Below are 23,543 nucleotides of genomic sequence, written 5' to 3'. Positions count from 1 at the left end.
GGGGGGACCCCACAGATAACTCTGCTACCGGGTCTGCGATTTCAGTATTACTAATTCGAAGGTATATAGGTTGTAGCGTAAACACATGTTTAAATATTTATTAAAATTTTTTTATCTTTAAATTTTCATTATCCTTATTTTCGCTGGGAATCGAACCTACGACTCATCGAGGACAGGTCTGTCGACTTACCGCTTGAGCTACGCTGGTTGCTCTTCAACGCCTGAATTTTTAAACGTACATTTCTTGTAAGGTTAACCTGCATATCAAATTTATTAAAATTGTGATTTTACCAGACTTGTTAATACTTACCAAGCGTGGATTCGAACCCGAGCAATCTGCCCAGCAGTCAAGAGCCTTAACCGTTCAGCTAACGAGGACGGTGCGAAGTTACGCTTTTCTGAAAATATATACAATTAGTGTGATACGTTCAACAAAAAAAAATAAACACAAAATTGTTATAAAAAATTATTAAAACAACATATTATCAGTTTTTGTTTAGTACAATCGATTTTGCATGCCTATGTAATTCTGCACTGTAAATTTCAGTTTTTTTATTCGAAAAATAATTTTAGAATTTAAAAAAAATTTGCTTGCAAATACCCGTCGAAATTTTTTTTCCGAAATTTCAAAATTTTTTTGGACCCAATTTTACTGAAACTTTGTCAGAATATGTATTGGAAGGTGCTGAGTTCAACAAACTTTGTTTCATCGCGCTATTTTTTGTAGTTTTTGAGTAAATTGATATTTTGTGCAAAAATGAGGATAAAAAACGCTAAAAACACCACTTTTTGACCTTTCTTTCGAAATTTTCAAAAAATTCGCGATTTTTGACTTTTGCGGAAAATAAAATAATTTTTTCTGCATAATTTTTCCCGCATTCGCGGAAGAAGTTTTTTGCCTTTGTAAGACGGGGCCAGCGGGGTTTGAACATGAAAGATACGATACAGTAGAAGATAATGCGAATACAACAGAATAACGACAGTACTAACTGAAGAGCTATGAGAGAAGTTAATATTTGATTACGAATCTGAATACTTATCTTACCAAATACGACCCTTTATTTAATAAAAAGTGCATTTGCGGTACCTCGAACCTGGAACCTTTGTGATTCCAGACGGGGGACATACCACCGAGCCACGTAGCTGCGTTGTTTATCGCTGCCAAAATGCATACATACATACATATCAAATCCTAGGACTTGGAAAAAAATTAAATCGTCGCATGTAATTACTGTGTAATATATACTACAGTGCACTGAGCGCGCTTAAGACGCGATATTTTACGTTTGTTCTATTATAGAGAGGATTGTCGCATAGCTCTCTTTTTCGCTTCAGGTCGTTCTAAAGAATGCAGTACAAATTATATTGAACAAGAGTTTATTTTTCACAAATACGTTTAAAATAAAATGTATTTCAATTAAATGTGCACGAAATAATCAAATTATATAATAAAATATAAATAAATTAATGTAATAAAAAAATAAGTTTAAATAAAAAATAGTTAAAATAAAATTTAGTTTAAATAAAAAATAAATTAAAATAATAAATATAGGAAAACGTATATAAAAGCACTAGCTCTGTTCTGCGACTATAGAACATTTATTTGTCACCTTTCTACTTCTAAAGCTTGAATACCATTTCACGTCAACATAGTATAAACATTAATATAAAATAAATATCTTTTTTAACAAATAATTAAACTTTTGCTTAAGTTACAACCAATGTAATGTTCAATATGTATAACTTAAACATCGCCCGCGATAGCCGAGTGGGTTAGTCGGTAGACCTGATGTTGCGGAGTCGTGAGTTCGATTCCCAGGTAGGGATCTGCGAAAAAAAATAATCTTTAAGGTAATATAATTTTTAATAACTATTTAAACGTGTGTTTACAATATAACCTACGTACCCTTAGAATTGTAATGCTCATTTCACCGCCACGATAGCTCATCGGAATAGACGGCTACGGAATGTCGTGAAGGTACGAGGTTCGATTCCCAGCAAGCCCGTATCGATTTAGAAGTGTCCAAAAGGTACTTACGTTTTTGACGAATATTTAAACGTTACAACTAACATATATATCCTAGAATTAGTAGTACTAAAAGTGCCGCCCCGGTAGCAGAGTGGGATAGTCGACGTGACAACGTTCGGCGAGGTAGTGGGTTCGATCCCGACTGCTCGGCAGAGACAGTGTCGTCTCACATGCACGGGTTCGATTCCCGTCGATTGAAATAAAAAATTTATCTCAATCGAAAATAGAAGGGGGGAGGGTAGACAGCGCCCTGGGAAGAAAACAGGGGGCTTTGCTGAAATTTTCTCTTCATTTTATACAGCTGTAGTTTTTTTCAGAAAAAAATTCAGCAAACACCTCTGTTTTCTTCCCAGGGGGCTGTCCACCCTCCCCCCTTCTATTTTCGATTGAGATAAATTTTTTATTTCAATCGACGGGAATCGAACCAGTGCTTTCGAGACGACAATGTCTCTGCCGAGCAGTGGGGATCGAACCCACTACCTCGCCGAACGTTGTCACGTCGACTATCCCACTCTGCTACCGGGGCGGCACTTTTAGTACTACTAATTCTAGGATATATATGTTAGTTGTAACGTTTAAATATTCGTCAAAAACGTAAGTACCTTTTGGACACTTCTAAGTCGCTACGGGCTTGCTGGGGTTCGAGCAGTGGGGATCGAACCCACTACCTCGCCGAACGTTGTAATGTCGACTATCCCACTGTGCTACCAGGTCTGCGATTTCAGTATTACGAATTCGAAGGTATATAGGTTGTAGCGTAAACACATGTTTAAATATTTATTAAAAATTTTTTACCTTTAAATTTTCATTATCCTTATTTTCGATGGGAATCGAACCTACGACTCATCGAGGACAGGTCTGTCGACTTACCGCTTGAGCTACGCTGGTTGCTCTTCAAGACCTGAATTTTTAAACGTACATTTCTTGTAAGGTTAACCTGCATATCAAATTTGTTAAAATTGTGATTTTACCAGACTTGTTAATACTTACCAAGCGTGGATTCGAACCCGAGCAATCTGCCTAGCAGTCAAGAGCCTTAAACGTTCAGCTAACGAGGACGATGCGAAGATACGCTTTTCTGAAAATATATACAATTAGTGTGATACGTTCAACAAAAAAAAATAAACACAAAATTGTTATAAAAAATTATTAAAACAACATATTATCAGTTTTTGTTTAGTACAATCGATTTTGCATGCCTATGTAATTCTGCACTGTAAATTTCAGATTTTTTTATTCGAAAAATAATTTTAGAATTTAAAAAAAATTTGCTTGCAAATACCCGTCGAAATTTTTTTTCGAAATTTCAAAATTTTTTTGGACCCAATTTTACTGAAACTTTGTCAGAATATGTATTGGAAGGTGCTGAGTTCAACAAACTTGGTTTCATCGCGCTATCTTTTGTAGTTTTTGAGTAAATTGATATTTTGTGCAAAAATGAGGATAAAAAACGCTAAAAACACCACTTTTTGACCTTTCTTTCGAAATTTTCAAAAAATTCGCGATTTTTGACTTTTGATTTTTGCGGAAAATAAAATATTTTTTTCTGCTTAATTTTTCCTGCATTCGCGGAAGAAGTTTTTTGCCTTTGTAAGACGGGGTCAGCGGGGTTTGAACATGAAAGATACGATACAGTAGAAGATAATGCGAATACAACAGAATAACGACAGTACTAACTGAAGAGCTTTGAGAGAAGTTAAAATTTGATTACGAATCCTAATACTTATCTTACCAAATACGACCCTTTATTTAATAAAAAGTGTATTTGCGGTACTTCGAACCTGGAACCTTTGGCATTCCAGGCGGGAGACATACCACCGAGCCACGTAGCTGCTTTGTTTATCGCTGCAAAAATGCATACATACATATCAAATCCTAGGACTTAGAAAAAAATTAAATCGTCGCATGTAATTACTGTGTAATATTTACTACAGTGCACTAAGCGCGCTTAAGACGCGATATTTTACGTTTGTTCTATTATAGAGAGGATTGTCGCATAGCTCTCTTTTTCGCTTTAGGTCGTTCTAAAGAATGCAGTACAAATTATATTGAACAAAAGTTTATTTTTCACAAATACGTTTAAAATAAAATGTATTTCAATTAAATGTGCACGAAATAATCAAATTATATAATAAAATATAAATAAATTAATGTAATAAAAAAATAAGTTTAAATAAAAATTAGTTAAAATAAAATTTAATTTAAATAAAAAATAAATTAAAATAATAAATATAGGTATACGTATATAAAAGCGCCACGCTTTTGTTCTGCGACTCTAAAGCATTTATTTGCCACCTTTCTACTTCTAAAGCTTGGATACTATTTTACGTCTACAAAGTATAAACATTAATATAAAATAAATATCTTTTTTAAAGTACTTCGTAAAAGTATCTTTGGGTACGCAGAACTACAGACCTATCTGCTCCTAAAAAATGCATTGCATACTTGTTTAAATTTTTGCAAAAATGTAAGGACCCTTTTGATTTGGGTCCAATGTACGGTAAAGGTTCATGGCCAAATACTTTTCGTATTTCTTTTAAGGTCGATATATTACCATAGCCTTGCACGGCACATTCATAAGTAGGAAAGTGTCCTTTCATGCAAATTAATCTTACATTTGTTTATGCACCTGGGGCTACGCAATGCCAGCAGTCAGATAAAAAGTCAGTGTTCCAAGATAAAAACTTAATTTTTCGAAAATTAAAGCATGGTATTTAATAATATAACTTTACTCGTGAACAACTAATAGCTTCCTGAATTGTTTTTAGTAACTAGAACATATCTTGAGTTACTGTATTAAAACATATCTTGAGTTACTGTATTTGGTTGTTGTTTAAAGCTCCAAGCAGTTCGCCCAAAATCGTGGTTTAAAATTAAAGCAATTCCCTTGGGTTTAAAATTTGCATTCTACTGCATAAGGTTATATCTAAATGATTACGTAAGTGTCACCTATTTTTATATAATTACCATTTTTATCTATTAATAGTAATACATTTTTTTTCTAAAAACTTATGGAGGACATATTTATATTTTTGACAACTCTCCCAACAAGTTGTTAAAATTTCACCATATGAGATGTTTTTATTTAAGTATGAAGTAGAAAACAGTTTTGTCAGGCAAGAAAAAATCTAAAAAAGGACGCCAGAGTTTTAAACACTGCAAAACAAAGCCAGAAAACACATCTTCATATTTTTACTGCACCAATAAGTGAATGGCAGTTGCTATTAAAACATTTTTTTACAAAAAATAAGTTCGTTTAAAAAAAAAACAAAGACATTAAAGTTAGATTTGTCAAATAGTATTAACTATTATATTAGAAAAAATATATTTTATCTACCATACTGAAGCCTAGAATACTTTTAAAAGGAACACATTTTAACAAATAAACACTTCAATATCTGTAACATTTTGACAAGGAAGACAATACCATAAAATCACATTTAACAATTCAACCGAAAGTTATATGAAAAGTAACCTAAGTAGATGAGTTGTAACACATATTGTACCGTATATGATATCATTTAAATAAAAATAGCAACCTTAAACTTAGCACCATTAGCACAATTAATTAATTCAAAAAGTAAAATAATTTTAGAAATAAATAAAAAAAAAATTCAGAACCCAATTTACAGACCTAGTAGCATTTTGACAAAAATTTAAAATAAAAAAGCACCCTTAATTAACTTCGAGATGTGTATGTGACAAAATGTCTTTTTTGTGTTTTAATGTTAGCCAGAGCAGAATTAAAAAGAAAATTCGGATATTCGTGAAGATCAACACCAAAAAAATGATTGTTAACAAAAATGCAGCCCAAAAATTTAACAAATAGTTCAACCATTTAACAAAATATAATTCAACAAAAGACTAAACAACTTTTTTTTCTGTATTTCAAATACCTTTTTAGTATTTTTTCCTGATATTGTGAATATATTTTTTTAAATTAAGAATACTTTTTTAGGTATTGTGAATACTTTTTTTTGAGTTACAACCTACTTAAGTCTACAGACCCTTAAATAGTGGCAATTGTAATGCTACAATATTTGACAAAATTTAAAACTAGCAAACGCAATAAGGTAGATTTGAATAAAAAGTTTGTCTGGAATTTTGACAAAGCCTCTTCGAAAATGGTAGTTAGGAAAAAAATACTTAAAAAAAACAAAAATGACTAACCTTGATTAAAAGGTCAGCACAAAAATTCACACCACTAGGAAAACTCCCATGCTACGAAAGATAGGAATAAAAACAATGTACAAAAATAATGATGCATATTTGTTCCTGCAGAATAATGTGTTAGTATGTAAACGATTATCAGGTTATCGGCAAATTTTGGTCAAGACTTTTCCAGTTTTTCAGCTCATAAAAAAACTTGGAGCGAAAAACAGTTTTTCATTTTGTAAGTTCCTCCATTTAGGAATGCGTTGTACAACAAAAGAAAAAAGATGAAGAGTTGTATTAGCTTTCGTAAACTTCTTCTTTCGTGGAGCGAATAACATCCTGGACATTAAACAACGCATCATTTATCTCATCTGTAGCTAGCGAAGTCTGTAAAAAAAATTTTTTAATTTATAAAAAAATTGATAAAAATATATTGGTTTAGTAATAACACTGTTAACTTACCGAGCTATCTTTTAGGCTCTGTGATGTACCACTAGGAGGTGTTGAAGAGCTACTTCCTCCAAATGTAGAGTCTTGCTCTGAAGAAAATTAATCTGACAATTAGTTAAATGCCTTTTTTTAAACTGCATCTCATTGAGCTTGCTAGCTAAGTTATTGATAAATTGCCTGTTACATGGTCTCAACAAACAATAGCCAGAAGCCATATGCCTTTTGTAGAAGCTTGTTTTTTTATTTTAAATGCCTTAATATGATAAATATAGTTCCATATACCAACTTTGTCTACTAAGCTTAAGTTACAATACTCTTTAATATTAATTCTGAGTGTTTAAATTGATTTTTTTTTATAAATTGATTTTTTTACCATTTACATTTAATATGAAAGTTTACCTTTGTTGCTGTACTTGTATCTGTATTGAGAGTCTTGCAACTTAACTTGGTGGATCTTTGGTCTTGGACTTTCCTCAGTTGGTAATAATGTCGGGTGGTCACTGCCGTAAGCACTATCACCAGTATAGTCTAGATACAAATGAAAGCAGTGTAATTTACATAAAAAATCATGGAAATTGTTAGCGCAATTTACAGTATAGTACAATAGGTCTACATGTTATGTCACTTACTGTCTAAATTTTACTCAACAAAACCAATTAAAAAACACTCTTAAATAAAAATTAAAATAAATTTCCTTACCTTGGGGGTAACCAACCACGGGGGTAGTTGGACTATGTTTAAGTTCAGACCCATACATGGAATGAGAATAGGGATGGGATGATGTGATGTAGATGTCACCTCCCATAGAGCGAGCACTCTCTGGAAAAGTAAGTTGTTTTTTTATGATTTGTGCATACTAAAATTTAGAAGAAAATTTAATTGATAGTTATATGGTAAATTTATACAATGAGTTAGAACTATTGTAACATAGACCCAACTCATTTTTTTTTCTAAGCTTAGAGAGTTGGGGGTAGGGCACCGCGTTTAGCAAAAGCAGAAATTTTATTTAATTTAAAAAGTCAAAAACCCTGCCTCAACCTGGTTTACATTATACAAACCCAACTCCGACTGTTTAAGCTTAGAAAAAAAAGTGCGTACCCTGGTTTTAACCCTTTTTAAACTGCACCCAAAACCACATGCTTTTTTAGTTCAGAGATGTTACAATTAGTAGCAAATTCTATTTAAACATCTCTTCTAACCTCTAGTGTGAGAATGTGGAATTCCGTTCATGCCATGCATTCGATCCTGCTTATACATTGGGTATCTGTAATCCATAAAAACAGAGGACTGCTGTGGGTGGTAATACTTTTCCTCCTGTGCAATCATGTCCATATGGTTAAGGTCGTGGTTCAATAAGGATTGCCCAGAGTGGACCGATCTTGTTCCGTTATTCCAGTGTTGGTCGTTCGGTAAAAGCATTGATGTGTTGAGTTTTTTCATCCCAATGTTTTTGCTGTTTGCAAGTTTTTCCTTACGCTTTTTTCTGAAAAAAATTTGAAGTAAATTTTTGGCCTTCAAAATTTTATATTTTTTTAAAAATTACAAGTGCTATAAATCTAAATTTTTTTTAAATAGAATTAAAAAAAAAGGCTTACTTTGAGAGGCTAGACTTTCTGCTTCTGCATATAATAAGTGTGGCAATAGAAACAACTATAATAACAAGTAAAGCCACCCCTCCTATAATAACGTAATACATCCAATTCTGCATTGACCATGCAACTGGTTCTGCAAAAAAGAATAGGAATAGCAATAATGTGAGGCATATATTTTTTTAAAGTTTTTTTTGTAGTTTGCAATATTTTTTAAATGTATTTATTTTAGATATAAGAAAAACAATTTTAAAGACAAATCTTAGAGTAATTTTTGTAACCCGACCTAGTCTTAAGTCGCCTTTTGCAATTTTAGAATTATATTAACCTATATTTAACATTGAATCAATTGTTTTTAGCAAAAATTAAACAAGGAAGCAGTGGGATTTGAACCTAGGATCTCACACACTGGCCCCTACTTTACAGTCAAATCAAAACAACCTACCTCCTTTTACTTTTTCTTTACTTTGAGTATGGAATTCTACTACTTCAGAATATGGACCAACACCCAATGTGTTCCTAGCAAGAGCTTTAAAGTAATATTGAGTGTCTGGCGTAAGTCCCTTTATCTTGGCTGATAACTGGTCGTCCAACACCGGCTCTATTATCCATTTTGAAATGTCGTGTTTTACATTCGTAGTGTAGAAGATAAGGTAACCTATAAAAAATAATGTTACATTTACTTGGGCCAAAATAATACTTAAGTAAATGGCATCGCGGTGTAGTGGTCAGAACAATTGCCTTCACCACATGAGGTTCTGGGTCTGATCTCCACTGCTCTTATGCTGTAGAGCCCTTAAATAAGTAAGGCACTTAAAATGGTGCAAGCTTTTGTTAAGCTATCACCCAATCAGCAGCCTAATTATCAGACAATTATAACTTATGATATTCCAATTCGCTTTAAAATAACTTACCATTAAGCACTCCATTAGGTTGATTGGGAGGCTGCCAGTTAAGTTGAACTGAAGTTAAATCTCCTTCCAATCCATGTACAGTAAGATCAGTGGGTGCAGAACCGGGCTCTGTTAAAAAAATTTAAAAAAATCTTAACAAAAAAAATATTTTATTAAAAGTTTGTAAAAAAAATTGCGGATATTTTTAAAATGTAATAGCATAGGCTCTATATTCATTAAAATATACACAAAAATACTGACAATATAAGTTTTTATTTAGATTAAAGGGTGTTATAATAACATAATACAAAAGGGCAAGCCAAATATAAATTTATCTAAACAAAAAACGGCTGTTGTTAAATTTCAATTTAAATATGAAAAACATGTCATTGTGTTTTGTTATCAGACATTATTGAAATAAAGCAGAGACCATTGAGTTTCTGGTGAGAAAAAACAACAAGGTTTTTGTTGTTATAAACACCAGGCTTTATGTTGGTTTTAAGCTTAGGGGGATTTAAGTGACCGCTGGCACAAAACTTTTTTGTTAATAGGGAAACCAAAAAATTGATGTTAAAAAAAAGCAGTAAAAATTTGTATCATTTTGTTTACTAAACCACTTGAAGTGTAAATTTACCTCTGTGTTTAAAATATAAAAATGTTGATAAAGGAGCAAAAAAAAATACAAATTTGTGCAAATATAAAAATAAAATCGATAAACTACATGACCTTGCAGTTTTTATTTTTATGACAAAATTGCTATTTTTTAGTAAAAAAACATCTATATACATATAATGGAACTTAGTGAACAATATATAGCCTATTTTAATGTATGTCCAATTTAATAGGGTTCATACTAAATAAAACTGCTGTTTGTGGTGCGTGGGCAAATTATCACAGGCAAATATTAGTTAAGAGTTATGACCATATTATAACAATGAAAATCCTGAAAAATATTAATTATGATATATTTGCACCCTCAAAAAATTGAAAAAATCCACAACTTAATCAATCTACTTACTATCTTGCAACGTCATAGCAGTCTCGGTCATGGACCAACTTGATTCTCTGTTACCCTGCAACACCCTCACTGCTACCTCATACTGTGTGTGTGGTCTCAAGGAAGGTATTAAACAAGTTGGTTCACTTGAGTTTAAGTACTGAACTTTGGGTTCACTGGGCACGTTGGTCTTGTATCTTAACTGGAAGTTAAATTGAAAAAAAATTTAAAATTAAATATTTTTAATTAAATTTAAGTTAGATAAGTTAGTTTTATTTATCAAATGTTTATAAAGAAAATACAAAACAGTCTTTGCAACAATAATTTTAACTTTTTTAGATTAAAATTTTTTGACAAAAAACTTGCTGACAAAAAAACTTTAATTTTTATTTTTTTGTTTAAAATTTGATTTGTTTAAAATTTTTTGACCCAATCAATTAGTGACAATTTCTTGTTGTTGTAAAAAAATGACGGACAGCATCACGAAAATCCATTTAAAAGCAGCTGAAATAATGTTTAACTATACTTCAATTACAAACCACCAACATTGAAAAACAATGTTTACAAAGCAGCAAATTACACCCCAAAACGGATAAAATATCGTCCCAGGTGTTTACGGGTAAAAAAAAGCGGCCTAAGTGGTAAATTTCTGAATTCCAATGACGCGTGTCGACACCAGTTTAGAGTAATATCCTCTAAAACAACTGCAATGCGAGAAGCAAGGCTAGAAAGGGTGAGGGAAAATGATAGATGGCTGAGGTGTGAAATAAATGGGTTAACATAGGTGTAAGTTGCACAGTCAGGGGTTTTGCGGTATTTAGGGGTTATTTTCATGAGGGTAAGAGTAATTTCGGTGCGCTTTTTTAACCTGTTAAGCAGCTGGGGTAAACACTGCATGTCAACAGGCAGATAGGGTTCATTTTTGAGCTTTTTCAATCCGTTTCCTGAGTTATGAAATTCGAAACCTTATTAAACAATAACCTCTATTGTCTATTTAGAACTTCAATTTGCCATGCAAAAAAACACCAAAAATGACTTCAAAAATAGAAAAATGCAACTGCAAAAGTGCCCTCAAATTGTGCCTCTTTTTAACAATATTGCTTATTAAGCAAGTATTACCCTGTCCCAGGTTGTGTATTTGTGACTATTATGCAGCCATCCATACAATAGATTGTAGTAGCCAGGATTTTGTGACCTTACCATTAGACATACCGGAGTGGACGACGTCGTTTACATTTGACGGTAATGAACTCACAACGTTAAATTTCTCAACAATTAACACAACTGTATATTTCGAGGAGTTTCAAATACGATATAACATGATTGATCGTATTTTGCTGACAAGCAAAGAGAGATTACAAAACTTTCCAAGCCTCAGAGGGGCTTGCAGTCATGTTACAAGAATTTTTCCGAGGTTGAAAAAGGTGAACTTGCGCGGAAATCGGTTAAAGAAACTACCAAAATGTCTGCTTTTTGCTTGGCCAATTCTAGAGATACTAAATTTGGATGAAAATTTATTTACGAGTTTGCGGAGCCTTCATTTTACCGACCACCTGGCGTATAAGGATAGTCTAAAGGAGTTGTCGATGAGAAGAAATGGAATAAAAAGTATTCGAAAGCAAGATTTGTTTTTACCAGTTTCTGCATTTCGCAAACTAAGGCTGCTTGATTTAAGTGAAAATGAAATTACTAAAATTGATTCAAAATCGTTTTTCTTCCTAAACGAGCTATTGGAATTACGATTAGAAGACAATTTAATAAGGTAAAGTCTATTTTAAAAAGGAAAAAGTATATTTAAACACCATTAAAAAACCCCTTTTTTAATTTTTTTAGCACACTTCATGATTTTACATTCATCACTAAAGGAAGTAAACTCCAAGAAATCAAGTTAGCTCAAAATCAAATTTTAAAAATACACAAAAATGCTTTTGCTGGTTTACCCCGGCTTCAAACCCTAGACCTCACCCACAACAGCATCACATGCATACAACCTCAAGATTTCTCAACATGTAGTGCGCATACTACCCAACAAAATTCAAGACACAGAAATTTACTCACAAGACACCCAATGCAGTTTCAAACAGGACTTCAAGTTAATATTCAAGGGAATAAATGGAGGTGTAATTGTATGTTAAAACCATTGCTTATTAATCAAGAACATTCTAACACCATTAAACCAAGGATTCATTATCAAAAATGCAAGTTGCCTCAGTCGCAATCAAACAATTTTGTTGCAAGAGTACTTAACACATTAAATTGTGATTAGATAAAGTTTAAATTATATTAAATTCGCAATTAATAATATTAACAACGTGTTCTATTTTTTAAAAACACTTACTGAAATTTAATAAAATATAATATTTTTTGTTGATAATATGGTATAGTGAATGGACCCTTGAATTTTAGATGTAATAAACAGATAACCAACCTTTTTTTACACCAATTCTTAAAACAAGATTAAATCTTGAAAACAAAATCACATAATTGGTCCCTAATACCACTAATTCAACAAATAAAAGATAAAAACTATCACATTTATATTTTTAAGGCATTATTTATTCACTGTCGGTATTGCTGGATTACGTAACTTGAGGAACAAATAAAACCATTTAATACCCAACCAATGTCGTATTACATATTAAAACTCGAAATTTAATTTCGAAAATGTATTTTAATAAGTCTAAACTGCCAATATGTAATCCCTAATCTCTTTCAAAGGGAAAGAAAATATATTTAAATACTTTAATCCGTAATATTAGAGTCAGCCAATTTGTTATTAAAATGACTGCGTAAGCCAAGAAAATATAGTATTGCATAATATATTATTATTAAAATTTATTTAAAAAATTTAATAAATGTTTAAAAATTCTTACCACGTAATATCTGGGTTCGTTTCTCTTTCTCGAATCGTGCCAAGAAACGTTTAAAGTTGATGAAGTAAGGACGTCGATATGGACCCCAAGTGGAGGGAATAATTCTTGCGAATTTTCTACAAAATAAAAAAAAGGATTTTTGTTAAATACCTTTTGCAAAAAAATTAAGTAAATACAATTAAAAATAGGTTTAAAAATTTATTACAAAAAAGAAAAAGTTTTTAAATTTACATTGAATTTTGTATTTTTGATAAAAAAAGTGTGTTATTTATAATTAAATTTCAAGTACAATAAAATATTTTTATAAAGTACAATCAAGTACAATAAAATATTTTTATAAAATATTTTTATCTAGTATAGTTAGTCAAAAATTACAAAAATCAATTCAAAAATTTATTACCAAAAAAAGGGAAGGGATTTCTATAACCATATTTGATTTAAAATAGTGATATAGTTTTTAGTTTTTAAATTTAATTTACATTTTTGAAAAAAAAGTGAATTATGTATAATTAAATTTCAAGTACAAGCCTCATCAATCAAGTGCCTACCCTGACGACTTTTTGTTCTTCCTGCTTCTAAATCTTGCATACCCAACCCAGCATTATTGCTCGCTCTCAGTCCGATAAAATATTTTGTCGCCGGTACTGTTAAATAATTTATTTAATTAATGTCAGGACATATTGGAGAAAGATGTAATGTACAAAGGTTATCAGTGTCAATATGTAATAAGATTACATGGAAAATTTGAAGGGCCTTTTATGCAAAATTTTTAATGGAATTACATGCATAATCTTAGAGTGATGGACTACAATTTTTTGTAACTCAATTTATAATTAATTTTGTGAGCAGTTTTTTTTTCGAATAACCAAATTAAGCATGACACTATCTATCTCTCGGGGGTTGAAGTATCAAAATGAATGATAAAACCAAAATTAAACCAACTAAAAAACAGGCACTAATAACTTAATTAGATAAAAGCGAGTCGTAACTACAAACTTTAAGCAGCAAGTGTTTTAAATAAAAACTTTATAACCAGTACTCTTTGCAAAATTTATTATAAAAACCAATTTTTTATTCAATATTGTAAAAAATTTTACCCACCCAGTCCTGTGATCCTGTACTCCTTAACTTTACCCCCAATCCTTTTTTTGTTGTCTTGGGGCGTTTTGCTGCCCCAACTTATAATATATTCCCTGACTATGCTGTCTTCGAGTGGTGGGAGCCAAGTGATTATTAACTCGTCTGTATATTTTTTGATCAGTTGCAGGCGTGGCTTGCCAGGCGCTCTCGACTCTGTACCATTTGTAAAGAAAAACATTTTAATCAAAATATTAAAAAAAAATTAAAAAAAATTTTGAAAAAAATTTTAAAAACAAATAAAATGTTACTTTATCTAAGGATGTTTAGGTTACATGTTTACAAACAGCTTTTTAATAATTTTTTGGGTTTTTCGTTAACCTGAAAATTGGTCTTTTTCCTTTGGCAAATAAAGATGATATTTCTTGGACAAAGTACCTGCTCCAACAGAAGTACAAGCTTGCAACTTGATTGTATATTCTTTTCCCTCACTTAAACCTTAAAAAAAAATTTAAGCATTTAATAATACAAAAAAAAATACAAATCTAGAAATTTATGTATTGACTAGAATTTAAATGTATTGTCACTATGAACTTGCAATCCTGGGTTCGATCCCCACTGCTCTCATGCAATAGCAACCTTGAGTAAGGCACTATAAACAGTATGAACTCCCACTGAGCCATTACTTAATCAGCAGTTTAAATACCGGGAAATTCTCTAATATAATATCCCAACATGCTATAGGCAACTCGAGACTGAGTCAGGGTAACTGATGTTACTCTATGTTTACGTCGTGAAGTTACCCTTACCACATCGAGGATAAAGATATATAAAAAAAATGACTATTAGCTTCATTTCCCCAAAAATTATTTTTTTTACAAAAAAACAAGTATATATACATATATATATTTGTAACGAAATTTTGTAGCATCTTTTTTATATTAAAACATGATTGGCAACTGTGTATTGACATTTCGGTGATTAATATTCAATTTTGAGGTCAGGCAAATAAAATATTTTAAGATTATCTTAAGTGTTTGCTCAACCTCTTACAAGATATTTATTCAATAAAGCAAATAGCAAACGACTTATCACAAAGCAACATATCAATCCTTAAGACAAAAGCTTATTAATTAAATTTAATAAAAATTAAGCTTTCATAAGAGGATTATATTGGTCCCATGCATAAATTATTATAAAGTCATAAAATTGTGATAACATCCTTATATGTTTCCTTATTAACCTATATCGCTAATTGATAGCTTATTAAACCTTTTAGATAAAAGATTATTAGGCAACTAAAATTGTCGCTTTTTTATTAGTTTTTGTTTGCTAAATTAACCGAATGGTGATTAGCATAAAATGGTGTTTGTTAATTAGTGTGTTTCATAGCAAAGGTTATCTCTAAGTTCTTAGAAAGCGTCTTGAAGTCTGAAAGTCGATTATTAATTACGTCTTAAGCTAACAGAGAAATTGTTTTTCGAATTTCCAGTTTCAAATTATTAAAAAAACAAATCGCAAAAACAATTTTTTTTCCAAATACAAAATTAAAAATAAAAAAACAAAAATTTTTTTTTCTACCTGTTAGTTTATATTTATTTTGATTTCCAGGGACAGTTATTATGCTACTTTTCTTTTGACTACTGGTCTTATATTTGATTTTGAATGAGGTAAGTTCTCCGTTAATAGAATAAGCAGGAGGTGGGAGCCAAGTAATTTGAGCACTGGAGCTGTCAATCATCACAACGCTGATATTCAAAGGAGGCTGGTCAGGTACTAAAAAATAAAAAAAGTTAATTTTAAAAAAGAAAAAAAAAATTAAATTTTAAAATAGTAAATTTAAAAAAAAGGTAAATTTATAAAGATCTTAAAATTAATTAAAATCGTTTGCCATTAGTAATTTAAAACTAAAAATTAAATTTTTATTTTTTTTAATATTTTCGTTCAAAATAAATTATCAACATTGACGTACCATCTTCTTCAGTTCTTACAATTATCTCCTCAGTGAAAGGCCCCGAGATTTCGTCTCCATTATTATTAAACAAGACTGCAACCTTAAATCCATATCTTGAATACTTCTTTAATCCCTTAAACACTTTGTAAGACTCTTCCAGCTCAATCACCTAAAATATCAAAGCCCGAAATTGGGTAAAACTATCTCGGGGATTGCAGTAAGGGTATAATTATCGGGGCAAAAGCACGATTCTTTCGGTTCATTGCAAATAAACAGAAGACGTGTAATTATCAAGCATTTCTGTTCAGTTTTACTCTTAATGCATAAAAAAGGATTTTTTATGTGAATATTATCACATTTTTATGGTTATGCTGTTTTAAAAACAGCTCATTAAAGTTTACTATGTTTATAAACTAAATTTTAATTGGTAGAAATTGTTTAAAGTTTTGTTATCAATTTGTATACAGCATATAAATAACTAAAAAACATAAACATATTTTTAAAAAGCCTAAAGTTTACGTTTTATATTAAACCAAAAATTTAAAACAAAATAAAAAAAATAAAATTTAACCTTAGAATATTTCTTTGGGGCGAAAATTTCTCTCATAACAACTTCGTATTTTCTGTTCAAAGTAGTGCTATCCCATGATACTGCAATTGTTGATGAACTTAAAAGCTTTACATTTAATCCCTTCACCAACCCTGTAAAAATATTACATAAGTTAAAAAAAAAACTCTAAAAAAAAAAAAATTTTCACATTTATTAAAAGATCATATGACATATTATTATCAATATTTATAATTTATAATTCGCCGTGTAATAGCAGCATTGATAAACACATCCTACTGAGGTTAAAGATTAATTATTCGTAAACAAAGATTATAGTAAGCCTCAACCAGATGTTCTATGCCGAGATTTAAAGAACGTTGAGCAGATGTTAGTGATGTGAAGTCTTAAAATTTCGACAAACATTGCAAACGTAATCTGACTTTAATTGTACACCTGTTCCTAATAGACCACCCAAGATGTAGTTTCAAATTTAAGTTAATGATAGACAAATAACAGCAGTTTTTTAAGAGTAGGATTAAACAAAAAAAGCAATCTGAATTTATCATAAGAACACTTTTACAGTCCCTCATAATACCAGCCCTTTAAAAATTCTTAATTTTAGGTAAAAACAACTTAATTACCTGTTGATGTTAAAGAATCGTCTGTTACAGCCAGAAACATGCTTTTCTGCAAAGACCCAACATTGTTGGTAGCAATGCATTGGTATATCCCTTGACGAGTGTTTTGAACACTTTGCAAAGTCACAATATCATTCTGTAACATGTAATTATAAGATCAACTTACATTCAAAAATTTATAGGACGATGCAATTGATTTTAAAGATATTACCTCTTTATTTGCATTGTTTATTATTTGGCCATCTTTATACCATTGGATCATAGGCTTTGGATTGCCTGATACATTACAGGACAAGTTAAAATTTTCATTAAAGGCTGCATATTTGAAATAGGACGGAGTTTCAACAGAAAAGGGAGGAACTGCAACATTAAAATAAATACAAATTAGTGACTTATAAAAACAAATAAAAGGCGGTTTTTAGTTTACTTTGTTAAGCAATTATTTTGATTGTCACATTGATTAAGTACTTATAAATAAACAAATATCCGTTTTTAATTAAAGTGTCAATACTTCAAAAATCACTTACAGAAGCAATTAGTATTCTACATCAACCAGTATATAGATAACATTGAATATTTAAAATTGACAAAGAAACTGGTTGTTTTTAGGCAGGCCATTTACATTTATGTAGTTAGTGCAAGGATATTATATTCCAAAGCTAGTGGGCTTAAAAGCATAATGTTTTGATGTACCGCCTGCACTAAATAGCCTTACAAGAAAAATGAACCCTAAACCTTTTTTAAACCACTTCTTAAAAAAGGGGGCTGAAATATAATACTACAATGACGGTAAATAGCATTTTTGGCTCTGTAGTTGTATAAAGCTTAAACACAAAGCTTATAAACAGATTTAAAAAAATATGTATATATATTACAAAAAAAATTTAACTTTTTCAAATGTAAATTGCAATTTATTTTTTTTGAAAAGGGTAAAATGTAATCTAAAACTGGTTAATTTATTAATACCAGTCAATCAAATTAACATATTTAATGTGTAGTCAAGAGAATAGTCATCGAAAGACCAAGCCATAACAAATTGCAACACAAATTTTAGACCCTATACACATGGGTCAAAACAATTTCAAGTTTAAGTTACCTGATACTTGGACATAAACATGAAACAGCTGTGGTTGTGAGTTCGTGTTCCTAATTTCACAGGAATATTTGGCAGCGTCGTCGCTCGTCACATTCCTCACTAGAAGAGTGCCTTGGCCGATTTTTGAAAACTTGTTGCATAAGGAGCTAAAATAAAAGGAATTTTAAATAGAGCGATAATAACACCTCGTAACGCTGTGTACTTGGTTATGGGTCTGCGGCATAAAAGGGTATGATTAGAAACAGGGTCTATATAGGGTTAAGTGGGCTTATCATAAGCATAGCAGTAAAGCCATGGGAATAGGGTAAGATTGATGGTATAAAAACATGCTATGTAGTGTAATGAATACCTAAACTTAAAAAACGTTATTTTAAATTTACTATGTTTCAAGTCCAAAAAAAAAAAAATTTTTAAATACAAGATTAATTTTATTATTAATTATTTTTTGGGAATAGGGTAAGATTAATGGTATAAAAACATGGTAGGTTATGTAGTGTAATAAATACTTATGCTTAAAAAACGTTGTTTTTAAATCTACGATGTTTCAAGTCCAATAAAAAATGTTATTTTTAAATACAAAATTATTTTTATTATTAAGTATTTTTTTTTTGTTTAGAATAAATCCATTCACTTTTAGTCCAAACCAGTTTTTTTTATCGGATAAATAGGCTTAAAATAAACAAAGGGTTTTTGGTGTTATACAATAATAACATACAAAATGATTGACCTATTTCTTGATGACAAGTACTATAAACAGAATAATATTGATTAAATCCGAGCTACAACTTTTTATAAAAAAATAATAAATGTGAATAATAAAAATAACATTTATAAAAATCTTAAATAACCAATGTTGACACGAAATCAAACATTTTATAATGTTATAATGGGATTGTAATCTTATACTACCATTCCCTTTATCAGTAATTGCCCAATTACCTGCCCAATTATTCTTTAAAACTAGGATGTTTGCGTCTAACTAACATAAGTTAGAAATTGGAAAACATCTTGCAAGTTTTGTAAAAAAAAAAAAATCAAAAAATTTTACTTTATTTTTTACGAAGTGTTTGTTTAAAATTAAATTAGAAATTAAAGATTTCTGAATTGTAAGCTTCTTAGAAAACCGTGTTTTTGAGTCACTTTTTCTGTAAGTGGGCATAGAAAAAAGTATAATTATCTAAACACTTGTCCGAGCGCGTAAGTGGTATAATTGAAATCAGCTACAAAAGAGCTATCTTACCGGGCCAACTTGTCGTACCTGTAATTTAACTCCTGACCATTTTTATACCAAACTATAGTTGAAATTGGATATCCGTCAGCGAGGCAACTTAAATGTGTGGTTTCACCGAGTAGAACTGTCTTGTTAACCGGTGTTGAGACACTTAATGAGGTCTTTTCAATAGGTGATCCTAATCAAAATGAAAGAAATTAAATAAAGACCTAATTTAGGTGATTCAGAATTACACCAAGCCTTTCTGCTAAAGTGATAAACATTCTGCATTTAAATTGCAGCCATTTACATCTTAGTTTATATACATGAGTGTAAGAATGATGTAATTAATACCCTTCCACAACAAATTATAGTGTTAAGTTAAATAGGTTAGCCTTTAATTACTTAATTAACAATTTTTCCATTTCTAGAAAGTTTAAATTAAGTTTTAGCAACAATTTTTTTATTTTGCATATAAAATATAACTTAATGTAAATATTATGCCAGTAAAAGTTATAGGACACCAAATAAAAACAAATTGACCGTCCCATATTATTAATAATAACAAACAAGTACATCGTAAAAGTGATTTAAGTGACGGACTAGCCAAGTGACAGACATTAAATCATGTAGTACCCAGCGCGATGCTTTTAATGCAAACAAGTTTGCTAGGCAAATAAACCAAATAATAAGAGAGAGAAAGCCACTTAAACCAACAAAAAATCTTGTACGCACCTGATTTCACCCTCAGATTAACGTCTTTACTTTGTTTGGCTTTTACCGAGTTGCTCCCAGTGCAGAAATATGAACCCTCGTCACTAAATTCAATTTCTTGAATTTCTAAGTCGCCGTTCGGCAAGACTAAGACCCTTGGATTAGGCAGCGTGTTGTTTTTACTGCATGCTACATCGTAATTTGTATTATTTCCGATATTTATATTGTCTTTGAACCATGATATGGTGGGTTTGGGTGACGTGAATGCGAAAGCGCAATTAAAATGATGAATTTCGCCCGGATATTTGGAGGTAGATTGGGGCTGCTTCAAAAATCGACCAAAAACTAAAAAAAAATTAAAATAATAAAATTTATTTTGCAAACTTAGAAATATGTACACTATTATAATCAATATCCCTTTTAATTTTCAAATTAAACAACAAAAGACAAGAAAATTCCAACTGAGCAGACTGTTAAACTGTTGCATTCATCCTTACACCCAGCAATTAAAGTTAATTGAAGAAAACAATGAAACCATAAAAGTGTTAATTATATACCACATCCTAACAATTACTTTTACATTATAATAAAATAAACACATCTGGCACAAAGTTATACAATAAAAAAATTAAAGATCATATTAAAAAAATTGTCAATTGCAGATAATAAAAAATATGTTTTTATTTGTGAATATAATTCAGATTCCTGTAATTTAGCACTTTAAAAATTTTGTTAAAACTCAATGTTAAATTTTCCAGTTTGACCCTTTTTTATTTTTAAAAGCATCACACTACTTTTAATACATTTATAGCATAAATCACCAACAAAACATTATAAGTGGCTCCTAAGCCTAATCTGTTTTAGAAATCCGTTATATAAAAAAGATATAAAAAACCGTCAATATAAATTAGTTTAGCCACCCTATCTCTTTTAGGCTAAAATCAGTCAAAAACTAAACACATAAGGCTTAAGGGGAATTGACAAGGGATTGAGGCATTTAATGGGCTGTAACAAAGATTGTATTGATCCTGTGCTGCTCTGTGCCATAATGGGCCAAACCAGCAAATGTAATAGCGGTTGGTTTTGTTTGGACAAGGCATATAAATGTTTGTGTAGGAGCTTGGTAATCACGCATGCCTTAACAACAGAAGGTGAAATGTGTTGTTTTTGGCGCTTCGCACATATTTCCAAGTGTGATGTAACAACATGAACTTCAAAGCAGAAAATGTTTAAAAACCACACTCACCAATTAGCATTAATCAACTACTCAAGTTACCTAACAAATATTAACCATAAATAATTACCCCAGCAATTATTATTACCTAGAACTACAACCTGTATTGTTTATTAACTATTAACAAAGAATACACATTGTTTTTTTTGAAGCCATCAATCAATTTCAGTTAAATGACAACATATTGAAGCCGTACTCTTTTGGGAATATAATTTTAACAGCTTAATAATGCTATTTTTAAAACGTTTTATTATAAACTGTAAAACACAATATGCAAAGCACTTTACTGAAATCATCAATAGGCCTTATGTTGTGGTGTGTGTATATAACAACTTAATAACTAGAAGTACAAACTAATATTGTTTTCTCATAATCCTTTAAGGCTTATGACATATTGTCATAAAACAAGGCCATAAACCACTTACAAAGCCATAAAAATTGAGACAGAGCAATAACCTGATGTGGCAAGGCAGTAAAATAAAAATTTTTGCATATTATGCAGTGCCAATAAAAAAATGCCTACCCGCAAACTTGACTTCTGCTTCCCTGCTTCTTAGTACTGTTGATTGATATTTCGAAATACAATAATACTTTCCACTGTCAGTGTTATTTACATTTTGATAAAATGTTCTTGATATTAACATACTTCCGTTAAGAAATTTGGTCTTTACACCAAAAATCCCAGAAAATGAAAGTGGGATGCCGTCTTTAAACCATGTTACGTTGGATGGTAATGGTACGGCATTGTTTTTGTTAAAAGAGTCATTTGCGGATTCCCCGATCATGCAATTAAGCATTAGCGGGTTTCCTTTATTTATTATTTTGTCGACTGGCTGACTTATAAAGTCAATTCTTGATGCTCTATTCAAATGAACAAGCTCTGAAATGAATTTAATTATTTTTTTTAAATATTTTTTGTATATTAATAAAATATTTATTTTTTTAAAAAAACTGTTATTTTGAAAAAATAATTATAATAAATTTATATTAAAATAATTTATAGCCTACCATTTTCAGTAAATTTAATTTGTCAAAAATATGCCAATTGGCACTAAAAATAGTGTTTTATAGCATTTACTTTAAATTCAAATTGACCCAATTGCCAAAGGTCAAATAAAAAGCATGTAACTTATAGGAAATATCCTGTAATTTTCTAGTTTCCTTTGGTATAAGGTTTCAATTACCTGAAAGTAGGCCAAAAAGGCAAGCGAAGCAATGAATTTTATAAAGCATCTTTATTATTATTTTCTAACACACATTGCATATAGAAATTGTCAGCTTTTTTTCGAAGGTAATCTTTTACACAACTTTTTTTATATTTTTTAATAACTTAATGCTAAATTACTGCATTTTATCTGTAAATACAAAACTATTAAAATTAGATTACTTAAAGTAAATACAAAATATAAACAATCTAAATTTAAAATCCATGAGCAAATATATAACTTTTTGTAGGCAGTTAATAAAGCAAATTAAATAATTTTTTAAATCTAAAATATCTTCAAGCACATGGCTAATACAAAACATTTCGTGATAATTTTGAAAAAAATTTCTACAGAGCTTAAGTTCTCAATTAACGCCTGCTAATCTTTGGTTAATATTTAATAACAGCCTAAAACAAACAAATTTATCAAATTTTTAAGGGCAGCATTATCAAAATTAAACAATGTTAATGTCATCAGCCCTTAATTTAGAAATAAATAAAATCGATAAAAACAAGTCAATGTTGAAAAACAAAGTTTATTTAAAAAAATAAAAAAAGGTATAAAAAATTATATTTTTTTGAAATGTATATACTATTACCACATAAAATAATTTATTGAAGGAATTGACAATTGCAAAAGTGTGTCAATTAACTGGGCTAAGAAGATTAGCTAAGTCTTAAGGTAAATACAATAAAACCAAAATCTTTAGAAATGACAAAACTGTTTAACAATTACACACTTAATTTTAAACTTTCCCAGCAATTTTTAGCGTGTTAAATTTACAAAAATCTGGCTTTATCTTATTTACTATTACAGTTTTTAATCTAGCAAACCTTTTTTGACAAAAAACAGACATTTAACGAGTACTGTATTTTATTG

The 23,543-nt window shown here is 30.3% G+C and overlaps 2 protein-coding genes across 2 annotated transcripts; one reads left to right on the top strand and one right to left on the bottom strand.

Moving 5' to 3' along the window:
• Nucleotides 1-5,037: 5,037 nt before the first annotated feature.
• On the bottom strand, nt 5,038-22,810 carry LOC145759063 (neogenin-like). The gene is made up of 23 exons (XM_082572794.1): nt 22,644-22,810; nt 21,983-22,339; nt 20,247-20,570; nt 19,560-19,710; nt 18,302-18,447; nt 17,417-17,565; nt 17,209-17,341; nt 16,589-16,719; nt 16,036-16,186; nt 15,645-15,839; nt 14,445-14,561; nt 14,088-14,279; nt 13,535-13,630; nt 12,987-13,102; nt 10,135-10,315; nt 9,138-9,245; nt 8,669-8,881; nt 8,230-8,359; nt 7,834-8,117; nt 7,334-7,453; nt 7,034-7,162; nt 6,647-6,723; nt 5,038-6,571 (listed from the first exon to the last, which is right to left on the bottom strand). The coding sequence occupies exons 1-23, from the start codon at nt 22,690-22,692 to the stop codon at nt 6,482-6,484; spliced, it is 3,639 nt and encodes a 1,212-aa protein (XP_082428920.1). The 5' UTR covers nt 22,693-22,810; the 3' UTR covers nt 5,038-6,481.
• On the top strand, nt 11,145-12,449 carry LOC145759498 (uncharacterized). Its single transcript, XM_082573336.1, has 2 exons — nt 11,145-11,875; nt 11,947-12,449. Exons 1-2 carry the CDS (start codon nt 11,145-11,147, stop codon nt 12,377-12,379), a joined length of 1,164 nt encoding a protein of 387 aa, XP_082429462.1. The 3' UTR covers nt 12,380-12,449.
• Nucleotides 22,811-23,543: the final 733 nt, after the last annotated feature.

This window comes from Corella eumyota, chromosome 7 (assembly GCF_963082875.1).
Source record: "Corella eumyota chromosome 7, kaCorEumy4.1, whole genome shotgun sequence".
NCBI lineage: Eukaryota > Metazoa > Chordata > Ascidiacea > Phlebobranchia > Corellidae > Corella > Corella eumyota.
The sequence above is the reverse complement of the archived record's forward strand: the minus strand, read 5'-3'. Positions and strand labels throughout refer to the sequence as shown.